Source organism: Rhinopithecus roxellana, chromosome 8 (assembly GCF_007565055.1).
Source record: "Rhinopithecus roxellana isolate Shanxi Qingling chromosome 8, ASM756505v1, whole genome shotgun sequence".
In the NCBI taxonomy this organism is placed as follows: Eukaryota; Metazoa; Chordata; class Mammalia; order Primates; family Cercopithecidae; genus Rhinopithecus; species Rhinopithecus roxellana.
In genome coordinates this window covers 118,143,300-118,168,658 of record NC_044556.1, presented here as the reverse complement: position 1 = coordinate 118,168,658, position 25,359 = coordinate 118,143,300, and the positions used below count along the sequence as shown (strand labels likewise).

Below are 25,359 nucleotides of genomic sequence, written 5' to 3'. Positions count from 1 at the left end.
CGGGGGACTCTGTCGGCCTTCTTTGCCGGAGGCCGACAGACCTCTTCCCCACACCTTAGGTGACCAAAATAAACTTGCAGTTTTGCTCCTACACTTGCCTCCTCGCTGGTTCTTTTGTGCCCGCTCTGGTGGTCTTTAGAAAAACAAATCAAGTATGTCCCATCTATCCTTGTAGGACTTAATCACTCTTTGGGATTTGGTTTGTTTGCCTCGTAATTTCAGTTCTTTGATATGCTCAAGAAAAAAAGCTTTAATTTTACAGATGACCCAGCCTTTTCTCCTTGTTAAAATGGGAATGACAGTCTCTTGAGGTTTTCCACATCTTCTTCAGAAGCAGAGCTCTGACTACCTCTATTAAAGTTAGTTGATTTTTTGTTACTCTGTTAAGTCAGTATCATTTCCATTACTGCACATATTAAAACTAGTAATTTTTTTACTTTGTCTCTTCCATTAGACTTTAACCCCACAAAAACATATACTACATTGCTTTATTGTTGTAATCCATTATACCTAGCACCATAATTGTACATACAGTACTCAAAACTAATACATATGACAGGTATTCATATTTTCAAAAACAAAAAACATTAACCCAACATAGAGAAAATACGTTAAAAACATCCATGGAAATATTAAGGAACAGAGGGAGAGGAGAGGCAAGGGCACAAAGGCAAACTGGGAAATTGTATTGTGAACCATCAGTTAGGTTTTAATTTATAACCTGCCTGGAGACTCTGTCTACAGCATTGACTGAGTTCAAAACATAATGCACAAATAAGAAAAGTATACCCCAAACCACTCTTCTTTAATTAAGCTCTAAGAAAAACTCAAATAAATGAAATAGTAAAACATTGATCAATAATTCCTTATTGTTTATTCTCCTCTTACAAAAAGACACTTGGGACAAATAAATATAAAATGGCATATATCATATTTAGCAATGGGCAAATACACATTTTCTTGGTATTCTCCACAAGAATAAACTAATAAATTTTTCAGAGGCATACTCATTCTATCCATTTCTTACCCTCTAAAAAAAAAAAAAAGGCAATTATTTTAATTCCCTTTAATTTTTAACAATGAATTCTCAAAATAAGTAATCTAGGACTATTCAGGGACCAAGACATCTGAATCAACAAGTTAAAAAAAAAAATGTGTCTGTACACACACACACACACACACACACACACACACAATGTTGCCCAGAAACTCCAACTAATGAAGAGTCTTACATGTTTTTCATTTCATACAGTTTGCATGAAGAGTCTATTCTGTTCAAATCTGAATGGCAAATAATATAAAACAGAAAGTAAGCTGAGCACAATGTGTGTGTGTGTGTGTGTGTGTGTGTGTGTGTGTGTGTGTGTGTACTTTTCTGTCCTAAGAGAAAACATTAAATACAGGTATATTTAATATACAGTGAACATACCATGTGTTTTCTTAAAGCCAACAAAATCCTGATTTCCTGTAGCTTGGAGGTGATACAGAAGGCAGAAGACAAATACCAAATTTAGCTAATAAAATATACCCTGCCTATTGGCTCCAGCAATACACCAGAGTTTGAGCAATGACGGATATCCAAGTGTATATGTTTTGTTAAAATTTGTCTTCAGGCAAATACCTGAAGAGTTTTGCTAATACTTTAAATCAAATATTCTTACTTAATGATTTATCCATCATATGGAAATATGTACAACATATTTCAAATCAGAAAAGGGGTGAATTTTCCCCCTGCCCTTCAAAAAATTATTTTAAAAAATCCACTTCAAATAATTTATTTGGTGCTTTTTAATCACTTTTCACTTTATGAAGACCATTTTTCTAGAAAGGCAGACAAGAATATAAAATGACTAAGGGGTCATTATCAAAATAATCAAATGGAATTGAAATTTATTTCTGTGTACTTTCTGTACTCCCTAAGTCTTGTGCTAATTAATTACATTTTACTTCATCCCCTGTAATGTTACAAATATGCACCTTAATATAGAAAAACTGGCTTTTATATTTTAAAACCCCCTCCTCCTCACTTATCTTCCCAAATATTTTAAGCAGAAAATCAATCTTGCTGCTTTAAGGATTGATGTAATATTTGCTAAAAACAACCCCTAATAAACCCTTTAGACTTTTTCGAACCAGCACCAAATTTAAGGGGTTTATTCACTCTGAGATTGCATGAAGATGGAAATTAAAAATATCAGTATAAGTAGAACCACATTTAAGAAAAAGCACCTAAAGATGGAGGACAGATAACTCCTACCTATCAGTGGTAAACCATATTCCTGTTTCTATGTATATAATAATCTAGGTATTTTTGGTTCTGGTACTAAGTCTAATTTTTTTTTTTTTTTAATTTCAAAGCCAATTTAAAACGGGGGGAAATACATTTTCAAAATTTTTGGGGTGAAGTTCACTACACTATGAGACTAATTTTGTATGTGGCAAGTTACAACTCCAGAGGTGTGAATAAATATCAGAAAGCCCAAAGTGGAGAGCTAGTCCATCAATATGCACGATCAGGAATCCTATGAAAGTCACAAGGCATTGGGATTTGGTGATTTACATTAACCTCCTCATGGTAGAAGATAGTGTTTAATGATGAATTCAGACTGTGCTCACTGCTCATGAGACACACACAACACTACTGCTGAGGTCCCACTTTGTGATAATTTAGAAATCATCCAAATTTAATTCCAGAAAATGTAAATCTGGAATATGAATGTGAAGACAGACAGTACAAATAGCAGTTGAGTGAAACCTGCCTGTAACGATCTTTATTTTTTTTTCCTTTAAGGCTACACAAAATCTGTACATAAACAAGGCAATTAATTATCATAATAAAAATAACCCTTACAAATAGCCAAGGTGTCCAGTCAGATTCCACAGGGAGTATATGTTGTATCACATTCTATTCCACTTGTGTATTTTTCTGTGAGTCTGCTGGGTTAGGATCGATTCTTTCTGGAAATATTAGCTTCTCACAGACTGCTTCCTTTATTGGTAAATACTGGGATATTTCATTAGGTTCCGTGAAGAGGGAAGGTGGAACATGCTAGGAAATACATAAATCATATTAGCATATTCAGTTATACTGACATTTCTTGAGAATGTTTTGATTCAAGCATTCATAAAGCATGGGAATTTTAAAATCAGGTGCAATATATGCATACGTGCTCCTAAAAATAATAGGTATTTCTTGTTACTGAATCATTCAATTTTGTTACTGAATAATTTCATCAAAGATCACAGGGTTATATAATTTATAATGTTCCCACAAATGTAGCAAGAATTTAATATATTAATCCAACCCTATGTACCTGCTGCTTTTCTAACTTGAAAACACTAGTCTTCCATTAGAGCCCAGCATGTAGTCTACAATAGAATCTAAGTAACTTTTCTGTTCCAAGTATATTCTATACACAGACAGAAATAAGTACTAAGGGTAAAAAAAAAAAAGAAAATCAAGTTTATAGGAAGGTATCAATTTTTAAGCAACCCATTATAGAATCCTAAGTTCTAAGGAAGGCTTCACAGGTCCCAGGGGAGTAAAAAATAAAGAAAAATGATGCCAAAATAAACAAATCATGGTATAGAATCACCACATCTTAGGAAGAGAAAAGGAGACTGTGTAGAAAGAAATAAGGTGGCAGGGTGGTAAGTGGAAAGAACGTCCATCACCAGACAGTTATGTGACTCAGAGTAAGTCACACCTCTGGGTTTCAGTTTCTCCAGAACAAAATGTGAAAATTAGATTAGATGAGGCTTAAGTACCTAGCAGCTCTAAATGTTCTTGTATTTGAGGTAAGGTCAGAAAAGTTATGCTCCAGTAGAATTTATATCCTGTAAAGCCCCACTAGGTGAATGAATGGGTTTAGGGATATAAACTTGGGTGGTTGGGATAAGGGGTATACACTACTTAAATTAAAATGAAACATTAAAATTTAACGTCTAAAAACTGATATTTAAGTATTTACCATCAAATTAGAAATTTTGCTTTCTCGTGATGTATATTCTCGTAACATGTAGGTCTTGTCAGCCTGTATTTAAAAATAAACAAGTCTCAATAAATTTAATTATACTGATTTACAAAATCCTTTCTATCAAATAGACTGCCTACATTTTAGAACAGGTTGTCAAAACAGCGTGCAGTCTAATGAGAATATCTTGTTCTACACTGAGATAACTCCTATTTAATCCACGTCGAGAACTCTGGATTATTATTTCCACTTTCTATACATTGTAATAACGATACACATATGTAAACAGATTTAATAATTACCATGTAAGAGAAATATAGCAAAGATTTTACTTTGAAAGAATATGTATATAAACAAAATATGCAAGAGATTTTAAAATTACTTCAAGTTTGAAACATCTTTCCCTTAAGCCATCTTATCATTTACCTACATAATTGTGCTGCTTTTATGTTGCAAAATCATGCTTTAAAATTTTTTTCTTTTCCATTCCACAAAGCTCTTATCAAATAGCTTATTTAAAATCACCTTTGTTGTACTTCAGTTTTTCTCATTTAAGATTTTTGGTTAGGTTTTATAACAGCAATCTACTATAATTTACTTCTTGAAACACTTTTCAATAAAAGAAAAACCACAAAATTATATGACTTTAAGGTTTCACTCTCTTGTATTGATAAAAACAGATTAATAGTCACTGTAGGAAAAAAATCAAATAATATAAAAGAAAAAGTATAAATCATCAGTGATCACAGCATATAGGTAACACTACCTTTAATACTTAGAAATCTCTACAGAGAATCTCATGTAACTAAATTCATACTTGCTTTTTAAAGTTCAACACTGAAATGAGTATCTTTCAAAATTACTTAAATATCAATCTCTGCAACCAATTTTAATAATTACGTATTTTTATACCATATGGATATAAACAATTTAATCAATGGCCATTTAATGGGCATTAAGTTCCTACTTTCCTTCCTTTCTGCTACTATAAACAATATTACTGTGAATATTCATGTACATACAACTCTGAGTAATTGTCCAATTAATATTTGTAGATTATTATATAAAAGAATCCTTTTAGGATAAATTCCTAAAATTCAGTGTTGTTTAATTAAAAGAGTATTTTTAACATTTAGGCCAGGTGCGGTAGCTCATGCCTGTAATCCCAGCACTTTGGGAGGCCAAGGCAGGTGGATCACTTGAGGTCAATAGTTCAAGACCAGCCTGGTCAACATGGCAAAACCCCATCACTCCACTAAAAAAAAAAAAAAAAAAACATTGCCGGGTGTGGTGGTGGCCGCCCGTAATCCCAGCTACTAGGGAGGCTGAGACACGAGAATTAGTTGAACCCAGGAAGCAGAGGTTGCAGTGAGCCAAGATCATGCCACTGCATTCCAGCCTGGGCGACAGGGCAAGACTCCATCTTAAATAAATAAATAAATAACAGATTTCCCTTTCTGGGGGACAAAAATATAGCCTATGTTTAGTACTTTGTCACCACTTTTAAAAAGAAAAACGTCTACCACTGTCACCACGTTATTTCAAGAAAAAAAAAAACCATCCCTAAGTGAAGGACTTAGAAAACACCAATGCAATCCTATCCTACTAGGTTCAAATTCCAGTTCTGGGCCGGGCGCGGTGGCTCAAGCCTGTAATCCCAGCACTTTGGGAGGCCGAGGCAGGTGGATCACGAGGTCAGGAGATCGAGACCCTCCTGGCTAACACGGTGAAACCCCGTTTCTACTAAAAATACAAAAAACTAGCCAGGCGAGGTGGCGGGCACCTGTAGTCCCAGCTACTCGGAGGCTGAGGCGGGAGAATGGCGGGAACCCGGGAGGCGAAGCTTGCAGTGAGCTGAGATCACGCCACTGCACTCCAGCCTGGGCGACAGAGCAAGACTCCTCCTCAAAAAAAAAAAAAAAAAAAAAAATTCCAGTTCTGCCACCTACTAACTGTAAAACTTACATATGTTTCTTTTTTTTAATGTTCTTTGAGACAGGGTCTTGCTCTGTCACTGCAGCCTCAACCTCACCAGCTCAAGCGATCCTTCTACCTCAGCCTCCCAAGTAGCAGCTAGGACTACAAATCCGTGCCACCATGCATGGCTAATTGTTTATTTTTTGTAGAGACAGAGGCTGGTCTCAAAGTCCTGGGTTCAAATGATCCTCCCACCACAGCCTCCCAAAGTGTTAGGATTATAGGCATGAGCCACCACACCTGGCTCACCTAAGCTATTTAATCCTTCTTTGCCTTAGTTACATCAGGATAAAACAGAGATAATATCAATATTATTGATAATAAGACAGAGATAATACAATAAAACAGATAATATTGATTTCATAGGGTTGTTATTAGACTTAACTATTACTATGACTACAGTAACTAACACTGGCGGTCTCTTCTCTAATTCCTCATTCTACATAATCGCGAATTTTATGTTAAAGATTCATTCAGAAATTAAGCCCTCCTCCTTTTTTTTTTAAACACTTAAAAAAAAAAAAAAAAAGCCCTGCATGTTAACAGCTCTTTCAGATGAACACAGGTATTTCAAACTTTAAAACAACTATCAAAATAATTATATAATACAAATTTCAGGAGGCCATGTGATTGGCCTGATTAAAATATATATATATATATCTATAAACACATTTTTTTTTAGATGAAGTTTCACTCTTTTTGCCCAGGCTGGAGAGCAACGGAACGATCTTGGCTCACTACAATCTCTGCCTCCCAGGTTCAAGTGATTCTACTGCCTCGCCTTCCCAAGTAGCTGGGATTACAGGCACCCGCCACCATGCCTGGGTAATTTTTTGTACTTTTAGTAGAGATGGGGTTTCACCATGTTGGCCAGGTTGTCCTCAAACTCCTGATCTCAGGTGATCTATCCACCTCGGCCTTCCAAAGTGCTGGGATTACAGGCATGAGCTACAGTGCCCGGCCTTGGCCTGATTAAAATATTAATGTACTTCCTGTATACTAATGTACATCAGAACATTATACAAACAACATATACTGTAAACAAAGGTAAGAGTTAAAGGACAGTTTTCTTAAACATGGATTAAGTACTTATAAAATTTTTTCAAAAGACCCCTCCCCAACTAGGGACTGTCTTTTAGAAAACATTTTGGGTCACCAGAACTTTTGTAAAAGAAAATGTAATGTTTTGATAATAGCCTGCAGTCAACAGTGAATGTGAAACACTCAGACTTAACAGTTAGAAAGACTGCCATATAATATAGATTGTTTAATTTCAAATTCTCAGATTGACAATGAAACAACACAAACAAGCCCAGTATCAATTAGTATATTCATTAAACAAGAATAAATACCTCATGGTAAAGTCTCGTGTCATTCATTCTGATAAGCACCCCATCAATTCTCAAAAAAAACCGCAATAGCAGGAAAAAGCTAGAAGGCATTACTCTCTGGAAAAAAAAAAAGGTACATTAATATTTTAATAAAAATTAAATATTTTATTACTTTACTGAAAGAAAAAAATTGAAAAAAAAGAAAAAAAACACTGGAATAAGGCTGAATTCACAGTTTATAAAAATCTCTCAACTAGAAGCTCTTTGTCCTAGCTCCAACTAGCCTCAAAACCTTGTGCAAACTATTTAACATCATGGTTTCGGTTTCCTAAAATATTTTTTCTAGGCGGGGGGAGATATTGAGGTTTAAAAGACTTAAAAACATACCCAAGTAATGTAAACATTACAATGCTTATTTTTAAAAATGACAGGTACTGACAGTAAATGTCAACATCAATAAAACCAAAATGAAAGAACAACCTAGTTCTTTGTCACTACTCACTTATTCACTTTACATAAAACAAAGCAACAGACCTTACACAGAATGCTCTAATTCAGTTCAACCAATAGGCACTACTTCATATTGCTAAATACCTGGTTTATCAGAACACTATAACGCATTCTTAACATCTTTCATCTGTGGCACATCTACAAATTCCTCTGCTTTCCAAGTATAACTACTAAAGATAGGCAGAGTCAGTGGAGAAAGTATGAAGGTGGGTCCTGGTGGCAGGGAGGCAGTGGTTGAATGGAATGTGAGGTATTTGGGTCTTTAAAATGAAAATGTTGAGCTGGCATGGTGGCTCACACCTACAATCACAGCATTTTGGAAGGTTGAGGTGGAAAGATCACTTGAGCCCAGGAGTTCACGACCAGCCTGGGCAACAGAGTCAGATCTCATCTCTATAAAAAATATAAAAAATTAGCAAAGCATGGTGGCACAAGCCTGTAGTCCTAGCTACATGGAAGGCTAAGCTGGGAGGATGGCTTGAGCCTGGGAGGTCAAGGCTGCAGTGAGCCATGATTGTGCCACTGCACACTTCAGGTTGGGCAACAGAGGAAGACCTTGTCTCAAAATTAATTAATTAATTAAATAAAGTGAGTATGCTTGGCCATTTGCTAAATAAATATCTACTGTCTACTAACACCAAGTTCTTACTGTAGTAAGTCATGTATTTATATAAATGAAAAAACAAAATCCCAATGTTCAAAAAGGTTATCAGCCAGGGAAACTGTCAAACAGATGTGGTAGCTGCTATAATAGAGGTATGCACAAGGCTTGATAAGCATTTGAAAAAGAAGTATGTAAGTGTGCTAAAGAACATCAGATAAGACAAGGCTTGAACTGACCACAGAAAGAACAGTTGGAGATGGGATGGAGAATTTCTTTTTTTTTTTTTTTGAGACGGAGTCTCGCTTTGTCGCCCAGGCTGGAGTGCAGTGGCGCGATCTCAGCTCACTGCAAGCTCCGCCTCCCGAGTTTATGCCATTCTCCTGCCTCAGCCTCCCGAGTACCTCGGACTACAGGCACCCGCCACCTCGCCCGGACAGATTTTGGATTTTTTTAGTAGAGACGGGGTTTCACCGTGTTAGCCAGAATGGTCTAGATCTCCTGACCTCGTGATCCGCCCGTCTCTGCCTCCCAAAGCGCTGGGATTACAGGCTTGAGCCACCGCGCCTGGCGGGGTGGAGAATTTCAGGAAGGGGAACTGCCTGTACAAAAAGTACCGAGGCATGAAATAGTAACATATACTCAGGGAACTGCCTATAATCTTATATATAAGCACGGGGCTACATTAATGATAAAGAAGAAATAACAGTAACCCAGTAATGATAGTGACTTAACTGCCTGGAGAGTCACCATCCACAGGCCCAATTGTTTTCTGCCTTAGGACCATTACACACCCTCTTCCCTTACCTGGAGTATTCTCCTGGCTAATGTTCACTTGTCCTTCAGAATTCAGTACACATGTCATTTCCACAGAGGGGCCTTTCTTACCATTCCACATCACAGTAGATTTCTCTTGGTATTCTCTCTCATAGTACTCCACTACAAATTAACAGATTTGTAACTATCTTCATTTATGTTTCCACTTGACTGTAGGCTCCATGATGGTGGAAATATCTGCTTTGTTCATCACCACATCTCTATTGCTTAGAAAAGTACCCAGCACACAGCAGGTGCTCATTAACCATTTTCTGGATAAAACTGAGGCTAGAAGGTATTAATATCTTTGCTAGAGAAAAGGCTCTGAGCCAAACTGTATTCTGACGGGGTTATCGGCAACAGACTTAAAAACAAGACTTATAGTAAAGGAAAGCTGTAGAAATAACCTGACTTACGACAACTTGATGTCCCAACACATTGGGAAGCATATCATTATTATTTGACATTACTACACAGGGATATGTGTAATTTATGGAAAGACTGACTTGCAACGTTTCTTCAATTTTCAAAGTTACTAATAGTCACACTGGACACAACACAGGCAGTAAACCGAAGTATCATTTTAGCATGGCACAGTGGAGAGACGAGGAATTAGGAGGCCAGAGCTCTAGTGCCAATACAATAGCATATTTTAGGGCAGTAGTTCTTTCCTAGGGGACGTTTGGGAATTTGTGAGGTATTTTTTGTTGTCACATCAATAAGCAACCAATATCGACCGTTAGTGAATAAGGACCAGAACAACAGATCTGGGATGCACAGGATAGTCCTATACAACAAAGTTCAGTCCTGCATTCCACAAAACTTGCAATATCTTACTAGACATTCACAGAGGTGAAAAAGCCTACTTATAATGATCTGACTTTAGACCCTAATTCCATTTTACATAGATACTAAAAAAAAAATCACCCAATTATCCAGGAAGGCAACTATTTTCCAAATCAAGGAAAGATTATACTTTGTTTTATTTAGAACTTCTCTAAGAGTTGTTCACCATTTTGGAAAATTGTGTTAGAGTCACTGATTGATAACTTACATCTCCATCAGCCTACATTTTTTGCTGTCATATTTATGGTGACTCGGTATGCAAATATAAGTACCTGACTGCTTCACTATATCTTTGGTGCAGTCGTATTATGCATTTAAGTATTAAAATATATTTTATTCTAAACCAATTTCCTTTAATTTTATAATTAAAATATGTTGAATGCTGCAAAGTAGGTGGATTAAATAATCTACAAATTTCACTACAGGGTAGTAGTATCTATAAACTAATACTTCAGCTTAAAGTAGTTGGTAAAAAAATGCTCTTCAGTTTCAGACTTACTATGTACTCTTGTACACACACATGTATACACATATCCTCTCGAGCAACTCCATCCACAAAACCACATGCGCTTCCCAAATACCGACCCACTTACAGACATGATATATATACCCTTTTGAATACAAATGCACACCCAGATACGCCAACTCATAATGAACATTTAGCATAGTCAGTTCAGAAGGTGAGTAGACAAGTGGAAAGATACAAGACTAGATGAGCTGAAGAGAGAATAAATCTAAACCAAAAAAAGTAAATTTAGAGTTATAAGTGAGCAAAGGAGTAAAGCATATGAAAACAACTATCTAATGCTAGAATAATGATATATATTAGATGATACAAAGAAAACTTTGCAATTAGTTTCATGACCTTAAGCTATGTTTTTGGGCCTTGTCTATAAAATATGGAGGCTACATAAAATGATTCTCTAAAAATTCATTACAATTTCAAAATCCTTTGATTCTACCAAAAAAAAAATTGACTTTTATTTTTAGATAAGTAAAAATAAAATAAAAATTTTTACTTATCTAAGGCCGGGCGCGGTGGCTCAAGCCTGTAATCCCAGCACTCTGGGAGGCCGAGACGGGCGGATTACGAGGTCAGGAGATCGAGACCATCCTGGCTAACAAGGTGAAACTCCGTCTCTACTAAAAAATACAAAAAACTAGCCAAGCGAGGTGGCAGGTGCCTGTAGTCCCAGCTACTCAGGAGGCTGAGGCAGGAGAATGGCATAAACCCGGGAGGTGGAGCTTGCAGTGAGCTGAGATCCGGCCACTGCACTCCAGCCTGGGCGACAGAGCAAGACTCCGTCTCAAAAAAAAAAAAAAAAAAAAAAAATTGTACTTATCTAAAAATAAAATAAAAATTTTTACTTATCTAAAAATAAAATTATTTTGTCTCCCAAGCTGGGGTACAGTGGCATCATCATAGCTCACTGTAGCCTTGACCTCCTGGGCTCAAGCAATCCTCCTGCCTCTGCCTCCCAAGTAGCTAAAATTTGACTTTAAAGCTGCTTTTGTATTATTTTCATTCTTTAAATCACAGCATCCACAATCATTATGCCCCAAGAACAATGTTTGATGTCAGGGTCTGTCTTTGATAGATCTCATGACAAATGCTATAATCGAGAGGTTTTTAAAAAGGAGTATAGAAAAGAGTTATTTAACTCTGCATAAGGGAGATATGAAGGGCCTTGCAGAAAAGGTGGTATTTTAGCTGGGTCTTAAAGGAGGAGGCATTTAGTAAAAAGTTTCAGTTGAGTTTTTTCTGGAAAGTATTAGAAACCCAATTATTATCTAGTAGTAAACAAATATGAATAACCATACGTGTTATTCTGTTTTCTACTTCTTTTTTTTTTTTTTTTTTTGAGATGGAGTCTTGCTCTGTCGCCCAGGCTGGAGTGCAGTGGTATGATCTTGGCTCACTGCAAGCTCCACCTCCCGGGTTCACACTATTCTCCTGCGTCAGACTCCCGAGTAGCTGGAACTACAGGAGCCCGCCACCACGCCCGGCTAATTTTTTGTATTTTTAGTAGAGACGGGGTTTCACCATGTTAGCCAGGATGGTCTTGATCTCCTGACCTTGTGATGTACCCGCCTCGGCTTCCCAAAGTGCTGGGATTACAGGCGTGAGCTACTGTGCCCAGCCAGGCTCAGTGTTATTCAAAGTGAGTCATATTTTTGTACGATGTTAAGAATGCAAGAAAAATATTAATTTTAAACAAAAATAGTAATACTCACAATCTTCACACTCAGGCTTGAAACTCCATGATCATGAAGTTCATCCTCAAAAAGAAGAACTTCTTCAAAAAACTTAATCTGTTCTCTGGCTTTCAATTTTTCGGTATCTATATGATCTGTTGTAGGTACAACCTGAAAGAAAAAATTTTAAGGAGGAGCACATTTAAAAAAAAAAGTTGAGTAGCTACAGTGACACAGGAAAGTAGTTTTCTTTTTTGTTTTGTTTTTTGTTTTTTCAATCAGTCTTTTCTGCATAGCCAGAGCACACAGTTCTAAATTTGGGTGTCATCTGTAGATATAAAAGATCAGAATATGGCTTGATTCTGAAAAACTGAAGATATTACAGATGTCCAATACTATAGCTTCACAAAAAAAAGTAAAAATTTATCATTTTTAATGCAAATCATATTAAAATCAACTTCTGTTGTGACTATGAGAAAATTAATCACCTAAAAATCAGTCAGTGTGATGAACTACTACTATCATAGAAGGTCATAGAACTTTTGTGCTGTGAAAGCCACTTTTAGGACATTCATATGGAACTTAAAAAATATTTTTTCATTAGAATGTTAGATATTTGCTCAGCCTAACTCCCCAAAACCTACAGCAAAATAAAGTGCTTTAAATAAAGAGGTGAACAAGAACTTGTAGAGAAATTCTAAGGGAAACTCCTAGCATTGCAAAGATGCTTTGAATGAAGTTGGCAATTTTTCAATGTATTATTTTGTAGCTCTAAGACATGCACACACATAATCCAACAAAAATATCAACAATCCTAAGGCAGATAATATCAGTAGCTCATTAAACTCAAGTGTCTCCTGAGCAGCACCCAAGTATGAATTGTGATACCATTTTCTACCACATCTAATTTCACTACAAAATGCTCAGCTGTTTTATTCTTTGACAGGTTTACCATACACAAACACGACAATGCTTGTCAAACCATAGATATTTAGTAAATGTGGCTTTACTTGACAGTCATGATTAGGTCATTTGTTTGACTCATGGACAAAAGTAGCAGATGGAGACTAATTTGAGATAACTAGATAAGAATCAGAAGAAAATTACAAAGGATGTTTACAACACTGCACAGATTTTGGGAGGAAATCTAAGGGAACATTAAGTGATGTAGGGGGAAAAGATGCCATGAAAAGGAAGTGGCAGTTTGTATATGATTTCCAGGAAGTAAAAAAATGTCCATAATTCTTCCATGGTCACTTAGAGATAACACTTAGCCCTAAGCAGTTTTAGTTCCAACTGTGTATGGAGCAGGTATAAGGCCACTCCTGAGGTGAAACTTGGGAGGGGAAGGGATTTGGAGTGTAGGGGCAGGGCATATAACCAGTCCCCTGCATCACAGGTGTAAGTTTATGATCTCGTTAAACAAAAGTTGGTCTGCCCACAAGGACTGCCTAAGGTTACACAACTTAAGTTAGTGTTAAATACACACACTTGTAAATTCCGTCCTTTTTATTTGATTTTAGTTCAAAGGAACACATCTTTAAATCCTCCTTATAGATACTCCTGAGTCCCCCCCAAAATAATCATTATCTGAATTTTCTCATTAGTAAATTGCTTCATTAATGTTTCACGTACGCCTTCAGTAAGTGATTGATCAAAATGAATCTGTCAGTTTTTCCATTTACGTACTTATAAAATGTTTGAAAGAGAAAGTCAAAAAACAAAGCATGAGTTAGGGATATCATATTTAACTTATTTATGCTAATGTTTCCATTTGCAAGGCTAAGTATGTCTAAAACTTTATACTTTTCAGCTCTCTCTCTTCCTCAACTCTACATATCTCCTCTCTGAACCCAGGCATCTAAAAAAAAACAACAAAAAAATAATAACCAGCTAAATATAAAACATATGGGCTGGGCGCGGTGGCTCACGCCTGTAATCCCAGCACTTTGGGAGGCAAGGCAGCAGGATCACTTGAGGTCAGGGGTTTGAGACCAGCCTAGCCAATGTGGTGAAATCTCGTCTTTACTAAAAGTATAAAAATTAGCTGAACGTGGTAGCAGACACCTGTAATCCTAGCTACTCAGGAGGCTGAGGCAGGAGAATCGCTTGAACCTGCAGGGCAGAGGTTGCAGTGAGCTGAGATTACACCATTGCACTCCAGCCTGGGCGACAAGAGGGAAACTCTATCTCAAAAAAGTATATATACATATATGGAACAGTATTGGCAGAATAAGTAATCTAGACAAACCCTCTTGCTGAAGACAATTTAAAAAGCTGGCTGAAAAAAACCAAAAACTTCCTAAAAGCATCCAATGGCCAAGGCAGTATGGAGTTACTGGGCTGAGATCTGGAAAAAGACTGGAGCCCAGAAAAGTAAGTCTGTACTTGGCTGGCTTTTGCCCTGAGGCATAGCACTGGCTAATCCAGAGAAGAAGCTGGGCCCTGCTAGCTTTTGGTGCCATCGCTGCTCAGTGTTCACTAAGGGCAAGGACCCTGGAGAATTTCCTGCTTCCTCCCAAATCGGAGATGACACCCTAAAGAGCTATAGTAATTTCAGAGCATTTTTTTTTTTTGAGACAGAGTCTCGCTCTGTTGCCCAGGGTGGAGTGCAGTGGCACCATTTCAGTTCACTGCAACCTCTGGCTTCTGGGTTCAACCAATTCTTGTGCCTCAGCCTCCCAAGTAGCGAAGATTACAGGCACGTGCCATCATGCTTGGCTAATTTTTTTGTGTTTTCAGTAGAGACAGGGTTTTGCCATGTTGGCCAGGCTGGTCTCGAACTCCTGACCTCAGGTGTTCCGCCTGCCTCGGCCTCCCAAAGTGCTGGGATTCAGGTGTGAGTCACCATGCCCAGCCTCAGAGCTTCTTATCTGCAGGCCCAGTACACCTCAAACTCTGGTTCTAGACCAAGGCAGGCAAACTAAGACCTGTAGGTCAAATCTGCCCTGTTACCTATTTTATGGGCTGCAAACTAATAATGGCTAAATAATTGGAGGAAAAAAATCAAAAGAAAAATATTTCATGACACATAGAAATTATATGAAATTCAAATTTCACTGTCCATAAAGTTTTCTTAAAGCATAGCCATGCCCATTCATTTATATATTGTCTATGAGTGATGTAGACTATGATAGCACAGCTGAGTTGCTGCAACAGAGACCCTAAGGCCCACAAAGCCTAAAATATTTACGTCTGACTCTTTCCAGAAGAAGTTTGCAGAGCTCTGTCCTTGACTATGAATATTCTCAAGCGCCTGTCAGAACTAAACAAAAATCCTCTCTGAAGAAAAACATCATCATCCTAGAACTGAAACAAAAATAAAGAGGCAAATTAGAAGCCTAGATGTCATAACCCAGAACCAACTGAAATAAAAGACACCAGGGATTCCAGAGATAATTGAAATTATTAGGCCTTAGTCCATTTGGGCTGCTATTTAATATAATAATATACCATAGATAATACATCTACTTTTATTCTTGGTATTGCAATATTAACTTAGGTTCCCTAATACTTGATATACTATATTATCATAGTAACAGCTGCCATTTATTGAGATCTTACTGTAAAACACATACTGTTTCGAGATAGGGTGTCGCTCTGTCGCCCAGGTTGGAGTGCAGTGGCACAATCACAGCCCACTGCAGCCTCGCCTTCCTAGGCTCAAGTGATTCTCCCACCTCAGCCTCCTGAGTAGCTGGGACTACAGACACGTGCCACCAGACCCAGCTAATTTTTCTACATTTTGTAGAGATGGGGTTTCACCATGTTGCCCAGGCTGGTCTCAAACTCCTGAGCTCAAGTGATCCATCTCAGCCTCCCAAAGTGCTGGGACTACAGGCATCAGCCACCACACCCAGCCTACGTACATAATTTTATTTCCTACTTCACAACTAGTATTACCCTAGCTTAACAAAGTGACTGAAACAAGGCTTAGTAAGACTAAATTACTTCTCCAACCTGGCAAATGATGGTGCTGGGATTTTGAACCCAGATCTGTGTTCTGCCACAGCCTCAGCTTATTATCACCAGTAAGTGGGTAATCACACTGACATTTATCAGCAACACTTCAGAACAAATCACATTATAGGCTGAAGTATCAATAGGAGAGTACTGAACAAATGCTTTTTGCCTTCTACTACTCTCACACTCTCTGTTTCTACAGTTATGGTTCTCACTTGGTCACAGCTAACGCTGCTTCATAACCTCCAGGAGACTTTTCCTAAGTCAGTCCACAAACTAAGTCATCATCATTATTGTATGGGTTTAAAACAAGTTCCCATTTCCTCAATCCTGGCAATGAAATATCAAATGCTCTCAACAAAGTTTTTCAATTAGAAGAGAGGAAGGAGGAGAACACTAATCTACAGAGTAGTAATAAGAGACTGAAATAACCTTGCTCTCCCATTAGACTGTAAAGGAGGAATTTTTGTCTGCTCTGCTGTATGCAAGGCTCCTAGGATTAGTACCTGGCATAGAGCAAGAGCTCAAGAAATATCTGTTAAATGAATGAATGAGTTTTTTCCTGGAAGCACAGAAAAATAGTTAGAGCTTGGAATGTAGTAATGGCAGGAACTGAAGATAAGAATCATTAAGTCCCTGCTATCAACTTTTATCTTCATGAGACTAAAAATTTCTGCAGAGAAAAGGGGCCCAGACAAACACTATCTTCTTAACATTTCTGCCTAAGCACCAACGTATGATATCAGGTTTCCTTGTTTTGAGATGGAGTCTCACTCTGAAGCCCAGGTTGGAGCGCAGTGTCGCGATCTTGGCTCACTGCAACTCTGCCTCCTGGGTTCAAGCAATTCTCCTGCCTCAGCCTCCTGAGTCTCCAACTCCTGACCTCAGGTGATCTGCCTGCCTCAGCCTCCCAAAGTGCTGGGATTACAGGTGTGAGCCACTGCACCTAGATGACACAGGGTTTCCAATAGCTACTTTTAATATAAATATTTCAGGTTGCACTAAAATAAATTCATTCTATGTAATAGTCTGTGATATTTAGAGACATTCAACCTAAACCAAATTTGCTTTATTTTATTTATTGTTTTTTTGAGACGGAGCCTTTCTCTGTTGTCCAGGCTGGAGTGCAGTGGTGTGATCTCAGATCACTGCAACCTCCACCTCCTGGGTTCAAGTGATTCTCCTGCCTCAGCCTCCAAAGTAGCTGGGATCACAGGCACACGCCACCATGCCTGGCTAATTTTTACATTTTTAGTAGAGGTGGGGTCTCACTATGTTGGCCAAGCTGGTCTCGAACTCCTGACCTCAAGTAATCTGCCTGTCTTGGCCTCCCAAAGTCCTAGGATTACAGGCATGAGCCACTGTGCCTGGCCCAAATTTACTTCATTTTAGTCATACTATAAGATTTCAAAATACAGCTAACTTCACGACATAAGACCTACCAATTCCATCTTCCTAGTGTTATTTACCACAAATCTCTCTCTCTCTTTTTTTTTTTTTTTTTTTTTTTTTGAAATGGGAGTCTCACTCTGTCACCCAGGCTGGAGTACAATTATGCGATCTTGGCTGGCTGCAACCTCCGCCTCCAGGGTTCAAGCAATTCTCCTGCCTCAGCCTCCCGATTAGCTGGGACTATAGGCGCACTCCATCATGCCAGGCTAATTTTTGTATTTTTAGTAGAGACAGGGTTTCACCATGTCGGCCAGGCTGGTGTTGAACTCCTGACCTCATGATCCACCCATCTTGGCCTCCCAAAGTGCTGGGATTACAGGTGTGAGCCACAGAACCTGGCCAAATCTCTTCTTCTATTTTTTTTTTTTTGAGACAGAGTCTCACTCTATCACCCAGGTTGGAGTGCAATGGCGCAATCTCGGCTCACTGCAACCTCCACCTCCCGGGTTCAAGCAATTCTCCTCCTTTAGCCTCCTGAGTAGCTGGTATTACAGGCATGCGCCACCACACCCAGCTAATTTTTGTATTTTTAATAGAGAAGGGATTTCACCATGTTGGTCAGGCTAGTCTCAAACTCCTGACCTCATGATCCGCCTGCCTCGGCCTCTCAAAGTGCTGGGATTACAGGTGTGAGCCACTGTGCCTGGCCCGAATCTCTTTGCAAGCAGGGCTTACACAGACAGGACTTAATACGAATATAGAGCTTTAGAATTTATTGAGAGCTTCCCATAAATTATTTCACATCAGAACTCTGAGGTAGATATTTCTGTTTACCCAATTTATTGATAAAACTGAGACTCAAGTAACTTACCTAAAGTCATTTCAGGTTCATAAGCAACGGCAGTCAGGGCATAAACCTACTTTGTCTAACCAGAAGTTCTTTTTGTCCATATATTTGTTAATCTATAAACTTGTAAGCTACTAGCTAGCAGGTTCTGTCTAAATCACGTAATACATTACCAAGGCCCAAAATACATTTTAGTGTTTCTTGATAGTGATAATGATAACAATATGGCAGTCTGCCATTGCCAGCAACTACAGTTTTAAAAATAAATTTTTACATTAAGGCCATCTTTTATTTTCTGCTGATAAGTCAACCAGCAAAACCCCCTCACATTACGTTCTGAGGGATGCCACAACAGAAAACAAGGACGATAAAAGTAGTTGCAAAAAATAACCCGTTACTAGAAAGTTCTAATGCTCAGACTGTCCAAGACAATTAATGACTCATAAAAGAAAAGAGTAAGATTTACCTTTAACTTAAGAGATTCTCCAAGTAAGGTTCCCTTATAATCTGTTGTATAGGTCCAATCGTATGGTTTAATAACCTCTTTGGAGTGTTCACCCTCCGTCCTCAAATACCAAAATGAGAAGGATCAGATTCAGTGATGCAGAATAGAGATTATCTGTATTTATATATCACATCCAATTATATTCTACAATAACATAAAATATCCTATTAAATATATACACTTGTTATAATTCACCAGTACAAGGTTTTTCTTCGTTTTTCTACATTTATTGTTCTTTAACTTGTCGGTACTGATGTAGTCTTTTCAGTTAGTCTGTACACTGCCTGAGGACATGGTTTAAAGGTTTATACTTCTTTGTATCATCTAAGGTACTTAGTACATATTAGGCACAAAGTAAATAATTGCTGATTTGACTATCAAAGAAAAACATGCTGTCTTCATTTCAATGCTTCTCAAATAGGATATTTATTAAGCATATCATAAGTAAACATTTTTCTTGAAAAACAGGAACATTAAATATAGCCTACTGCCTCTTCAATAAGGAACGCTGAAGAATTGAAAAAGTACATAGCTCAGCTCAGTTGTAATTCACTTTAACAAGTATTCAAGCAGTGGGGTAATTAACTTCCATTTTTATGTCTGAGAAAAATGAATTCTAGAATGATACAACTCTCGTGTTTAATAATACCAGTTCTTCATTCTAACAACACATTACTGAATATTTTTACTGAATATTTTTTCAAGTCTTTTCACTTTTGTTTAACCTAATTATCTTTTTTGTTTAACCTAACTGACCAGATTCTCACCTGCTTTCTTGCCACTCTTCAGCACAGGCCACTTTAAGCATTCCTTGGTAGTTGTTTACACATCTTAATGCATCTGTAGCATTGAACTCAATTCCAAAGCCAGAGCCATGCTGGATTCTTAAAACATTGTCTCCAAACATCATTTCAGGGAGAGATGGCATATGTAATTCATCGGCTAATCTATACATAACCAAAAGTCAGGTGAGATAATTTTATATCGCTGTTGGCATTTTTGTTTCTTTTCCATCCCAAGAGAATTCTTCCTACATTGCTGAATGAGTTACACAGCATATGATTTAATCAATATGATATATTTGCAAGGTCTACAAAATGCTTTCTTCATCCATTCTTTCATCATCATATCTTATGGCACTGTACTAGGTATTGGGCTAAATAAGATAATATATAAACACAGATATAATAGCTTATTATATTACTATAATATATAGCACACAGATATTACTATAATATATATCATGAAGGTATGAAGAAAAGATAGCAAAGCAATTAAAGTTACTGTCCCTTGTAGGAAAATAATTTTTCCACTAAAATTTTCAATTGTTATAAGTTTCAAAAAGTGGTGATGAAAAAAGCAAAAGCACCTGACACTGATGAGGGAATCCACCACTTGCCTATTCAGACTTTCAGAAGGATTGTGTCAATTTACATTTCACCCTGGTGCAACAATCAAGCAAAAAATAACAGGAATTTAATAAAATCTACACACTTTGACCCAAAGTATCAGTTTTAGGATATCTGTACTAAAGAACAATTCCAAGTACAGAAAAAAACTATACACATTAATACTTATAATGATTTTACTTATAATTGTGAAAAAGAAATACTCTGAATGTTTCATTATAAAGCAATAAATGATTATGCAAACCAAAGTATATCCATATGATGAAATATTACGGAACCATTACAAATGTTTAAAGAGAGAATATAATAAAACGGAAAAATGCTTATGATAAAATAGTATGATCAAAATGCGTATGATAAACAAGACCTATGGCCATGCAAGGCAAGGATTAAGTCATGCCCTACAAACCATAAAATTTCATTAAATGGTTTTTTATATGCAATGGTATAATGTGCCTTACTCTCCAAACTGACTGGTATAGCATCACAAGACAGATAGCAGACCCCCTTTTCTTAAGCATTCCTTTCTACTGACTTCAAGTCTTTAAACAAAGCTTAACACTGTTTTTTGTTTGTTTGTTTGTTTTTGAGACAAGGTCTTACTCTGTCACCCTAGGTTGGAGTGCAGTGGCACGATCTTGGCTCACTGAAACCTCCACCTCCCAGGTTCAAGTGATTCTCTTGCCTCAGCCTCCCTAGTAGCTGGGATTACAGGCACCCGCCACCGTGCTCGGCTAAGTTTTGTATTTTTAGTAGAGACTATTTTGGATAATCTTGAACTCCTGACCTCAGGTGATCCACCCGCCGCAGCCTCCCAAAGTGCTGTATACACATTGTATATTTTTTACATCTATATGTGTATTTCTGTGTGTACATATCAGTGATCTAACTTTTTGAGGTGCAGGTCTTCAGGATGATACCTAACAATATTAACTTTCATCATAATTTTAAGTAAAATTTATTCTTTGTTATTAGGAGATAGAAAATATTAAATACTTAAAAGATTAGATACAATAAACTATAATTGGAATATATATTACATAAGATTCCATAAAATAAGTTTTAACTTGAATAATGCATACCAAATGTGAAATAATACGTGAGTCTGTGGGTTCTACCCAATATATCTGGAAAAATCTGGCAGTCCTATAAAATATTTCACTCATATATGTAAAAGAATCACTGTTACTAATTTACAGTCCTTCAATGTTCTAAATATAGAGTTTCTTAAACACAGGTCAAAATGCCCTATTTCTTTTTTCTTTTTTTTTTTTTGAGATGGAGTCTTGCTCTGTTGCCCAGGCTGGAGTGCAATGGCATGATCTCGGCTCACTGCAACCTCTGCCTCCCGGATTCAAGCAATCCTCCTGTCTCAGTCCCTCTAGTAGCTGGGATTACAGGCACGTGTCACCACGCCCAGCTAATTTTTGTATTTTTAGTAGAGACGGGGTTTCACCATGTTGGCCAGACTGGTCTCAAACTCCTGACCTCAGGTGATCCACCTGCCTTGGCCTCCCAAAGTGTTGGGATTACAGGCGTGAGCCACCGTGCCAGGCCTGAAAATGCCCTATTCCTAACATCAAGTTTCCCTCTTAAAAACAGGTATAACCAGTTATAAGGAGAGAAGACAGGAAGCTCCTGTGGTTTTAAGGTGCCTTAAATATTCATTAAAGGGAGTTTCTTTAATCCAATATTTTACCCAATCAATTTATTTAGCACCTTAGCGGTTTTTACAATCTATGGTAATGCATCACAGAAAAATTTAGGATTGGTGAGGGTAAGTCTTCCTTTTGTCATATAAAAAAGGCAGTTTATTTTTTTTTTCGGGGGGAGGGATGGAGTCTCACTCTATCATCCAAGCTGGAGTGCAGTGGCACAATCTCAGCTCACTGCAACCACCACTTCCCGAGTTCAAGTGATTCTCATGCCTCAGCCTCCAGAGTAGCTGGGAGTACAGGCCTGCACCACCACTCCCGGATAATTTTTTTTTTTATTTCTAGTAGAGGCGGGGTTACACCATGTTGCCCAGGCAAGTCTTGAACTCCTGACCTCAGGTGATCCGCCCGCCGCGGCTCCCAAAGTGCTGGGATTACAGGCGTGAGTCGCCGCGCCCAGCCTCAGGCAAATTTATTTTTTAAATAATACATAAGGAGATTATAGATATGGAATTTTATTCCCTTAAAACTCTCCATGCATACAGCCATCTCTGGAGAATCTGTAAGTAAATTACGTGCGGGCCCCAGTTTGAAGCTGACTGCTTTATATATAACTATATATTGTATTATGTTGGTGCAAAAGTAATTGTGGTTTTTAATTGCAAAACCGGAATTACTTTTGCACCCATCAGCAATTTCTCACAGAAAGTTATACGGGGAGGAGGTGGCTCATGCCTGTAATCCCAGCACTTTGGGAGGCCAAGGGCAGGTAGACCATCTGAGGTCAGGAGCTCAAGACCACCCTGACCAACATGGTGAAACCCCATCTCTACTAAAAACACAAAATTAGCCGGGCATGGTGATACATGCCTGTAATCCCAGCTACTTGGGAGGCTGGTCAGGAGAATCGCTTGAACCCAAGAGGCGGAGGCTGCAGTGAGCCGAGATAGCACCATTGCACTCCAGCCTGGGCAATAAGAGCAAAACTCCTCTCAAAAAAAAAAGAAAAAGAAAAAGAAAATTAAAAATAAATAAATCAATAAAAATACAAAAATTAGCCAGGTATGTTGGCATGCGCCTGTAGTCCCAGCTACCAGCGAGGTTAAGGCAGGAGAACCACTTTAACCTGGAAGGTGGAGGCTGCAGTGAGCTAAGACTGCACCACTGCACTCTAGCCTGGGCCACAGAGTGAGGCTGTCTCAAAAATAAAAACAAAATAAAAAGTAAATAAAAGTTATACAAGGCTAGGCACAGTGGCTCACGCCTGTAATCCCGGCACTTTGGGAGGGCGAGGCAGGTGGATCACCTGAGGTCCGGAGTTCAAGACCAACCTGACCAACGTGGAGAAACTCCCGTCTCTATTAAAAATCAAAAAAAAAAAAAAAAAAAAAAAAGTTATAAAAGAAAAGAAAGTTATATAGAGGAAAAACTCAAAAAAAAATTCAATTTGTGGTGGGATGAAGGGAAATTTTTTCCTTTGTTTTCTGTATTTTCCTAATTTTTTTCAGTGAGTCTACTAGAATATCACCACTTATTTTCTTAGGAAGCAAGCATCGTTTCATGACTTTCCTCTCTTCCTTGGTCACTCTCTCTGCTCAAATCTTAAAATGCAAGTGCTCACTTAGGGTTCTATTTTATGACCTTTTCCTCTGGATGACTTCTAGATACCTTAATTCATTCCCAAAGCTCCAGGTACCAAATATAAGCAGATAATTCCCAAACTTAAACGTCATCTTTTTTGAGCTCCAAGATGAATATATCTAAATGCCTACTAAACATCTCCACTCTATGACCTCACATTTCAGTAAACTAGACTCATCCTCTATCCAACACCCAGCCCCCATCTGCTCCTCCTCCTCCTATGCTTCTCATCTTGTTCAAAGGCAATACAACAATCCAAGCCAGAGATCTTGTCATTAGAAGAGTCATTAGATCTTGACTCTTCCTTTATTTCCCCTCCCATTAACTGGCCATCCCAGGGACTTAATCTTTTAAAACCTATCTTCTCTCTTACTAACTGGTCTCCTTCCCATCCCTGCGGACCAGCAATCCAGCCTCAACATGGCCTCCAGAGAAATCTTTCAGAGCCTACATTTGATAATGCAGCTCCTTCGGATAAAATTACACCCAGTGGTTGTTAGAGAAAATTGAAAACTCCTTAGCCGGGCATAAAAATTCCCTCAGTATCTTGATTCCCCTGGGGCCTACCTCTCATTTCTCACAACACCCTCTATGGTACCTTACACTCCAATCACACGGACACAGATCTTTAAACACATCATAGCTTTCACTCTCCCGGAGCCTCCGGCTTTTCAGGCGTCCCCTGATTCCCCTAAATTTTGTCAAGATTCAGCCCAGGCATCAAAAACGCATCACAACTCACTCTGCTTGACCTGGTGGCATGCACCTATCCACAGTCCCCAGCAACGATTTTATCAAGATTCAGTTCAGGCATCCCAATTTCCTAGGTGGTTCGAGTCCCTAAAAGACCTCAAATCATTCCGTGTATATATCTTCATTACATTTATTCACGCTGTAATATAATTGTCTGTCTCTCTCACGAGACTGTGAATTGAGGCGCACGCTGTCTTTTACATTTCCTATCTCAAGCGCCAGGCACAGCACCTGACGTGCCAAAAACCAAACTTATAAATCATCCCCGTTATTAACCCCTAAGAAAACAGGCAACAACCACCCAGAAAGGTGGTGCAGGCTGAGGCAGGAGGAGACGTTTGGTGAGGGGAACGTCCACCAGGACAGCCACACTCTACTCAAACCCAGGCGGAGTGACAGTTCACGAAAGCAGCTCCTGGCGATCCCCAACCAAAGGGTCCGGAAGTGTGACTGGATTATTTATCGAAGTTGTCAATCAAAAGTCCGGTCCGGAGGGACAGAACCTCCGCCTCAGGGGAAAAGGGAGGGGCTGCACGGAGTTCGCCCTGCCTCCCTCCCTAGGCCAGCAACCGGCCAGCGCCCAGACCCCGTGCCCCGAAGCCTCACTTCTCCACATCTGCCGACTTCATGATGTGGGTCTTGGACGCCGTCAGCTTCCAGGGCCCGAAGCAGAAATCCCGGTGGCTGCTCTGGAAGCCGTGGATCATCATGGCTGAGGCAGGACCCGCAGAGGCCGCAAGAAATAGGCTGAGGCAGCGGCGGCGGCGAACACCGGTTCCCCCGCCTTCCTCCGGCCCAGCCTCCTAGGCTTTCGAGCCGTTACCATGCCCGGCCCCGCCCCCTGCCGGCCGACCCTGACGCTGGCTCTGCTTCCCGTCTTCTTCTCCGCCCCTTTGCTTTTTGCTTCCGGGACTAGTTGCTGTGGTTGCGTAACCCACGTCTT

The 25,359-nt window shown here is 38.7% G+C and overlaps 1 protein-coding gene across 2 annotated transcripts; it reads right to left on the bottom strand.

Annotated features, from left to right (window-relative positions):
• Positions 1-855: 855 nt before the first annotated feature.
• TIPRL (TOR signaling pathway regulator) lies at positions 856-25,359 on the bottom strand. Of its 2 annotated transcripts, XM_010371775.2 has the most exons (8): positions 25,023-25,164; positions 20,328-20,400; positions 19,726-19,905; positions 18,920-19,019; positions 12,291-12,422; positions 7,304-7,399; positions 3,972-4,034; positions 856-3,049 (listed from the first exon to the last, which is right to left on the bottom strand). In XM_010371775.2, the coding sequence occupies exons 3-8, from the start codon at positions 19,884-19,886 to the stop codon at positions 2,906-2,908; spliced, it is 696 nt and encodes a 231-aa protein (XP_010370077.1). In that variant the 5' UTR covers positions 19,887-19,905; positions 20,328-20,400; positions 25,023-25,164; the 3' UTR covers positions 856-2,905. The 2 variants fall into 2 exon arrangements, with proteins under 2 accessions (XP_010370077.1, XP_010370076.1); XM_010371774.2 differs by lacking the exon at positions 20,328-20,400 and having other exon boundaries at positions 25,023-25,359.

Bases quoted from the DNA above. Each gene is read 5' to 3' on its own strand.
- TIPRL (XM_010371774.2), bottom strand. From the start codon at position 25,126: ATGATGATCCACGGCTTCCAGAGCAGCCACCGGGATTTCTGCTTCGGG. The intron at 7,400-12,290 runs GTGAGTATTACT...TTTTTTTTCCAG, and splicing joins CAAGCCTGAGTGTGAAGATT to AGAGTAATGCCTTCTAGCTT. The intron at 3,050-3,971 runs GTAAATACTTAA...TGTATTTCCTAG, and splicing joins GCAAAATTTCTAATTTGATG to CATGTTCCACCTTCCCTCTT.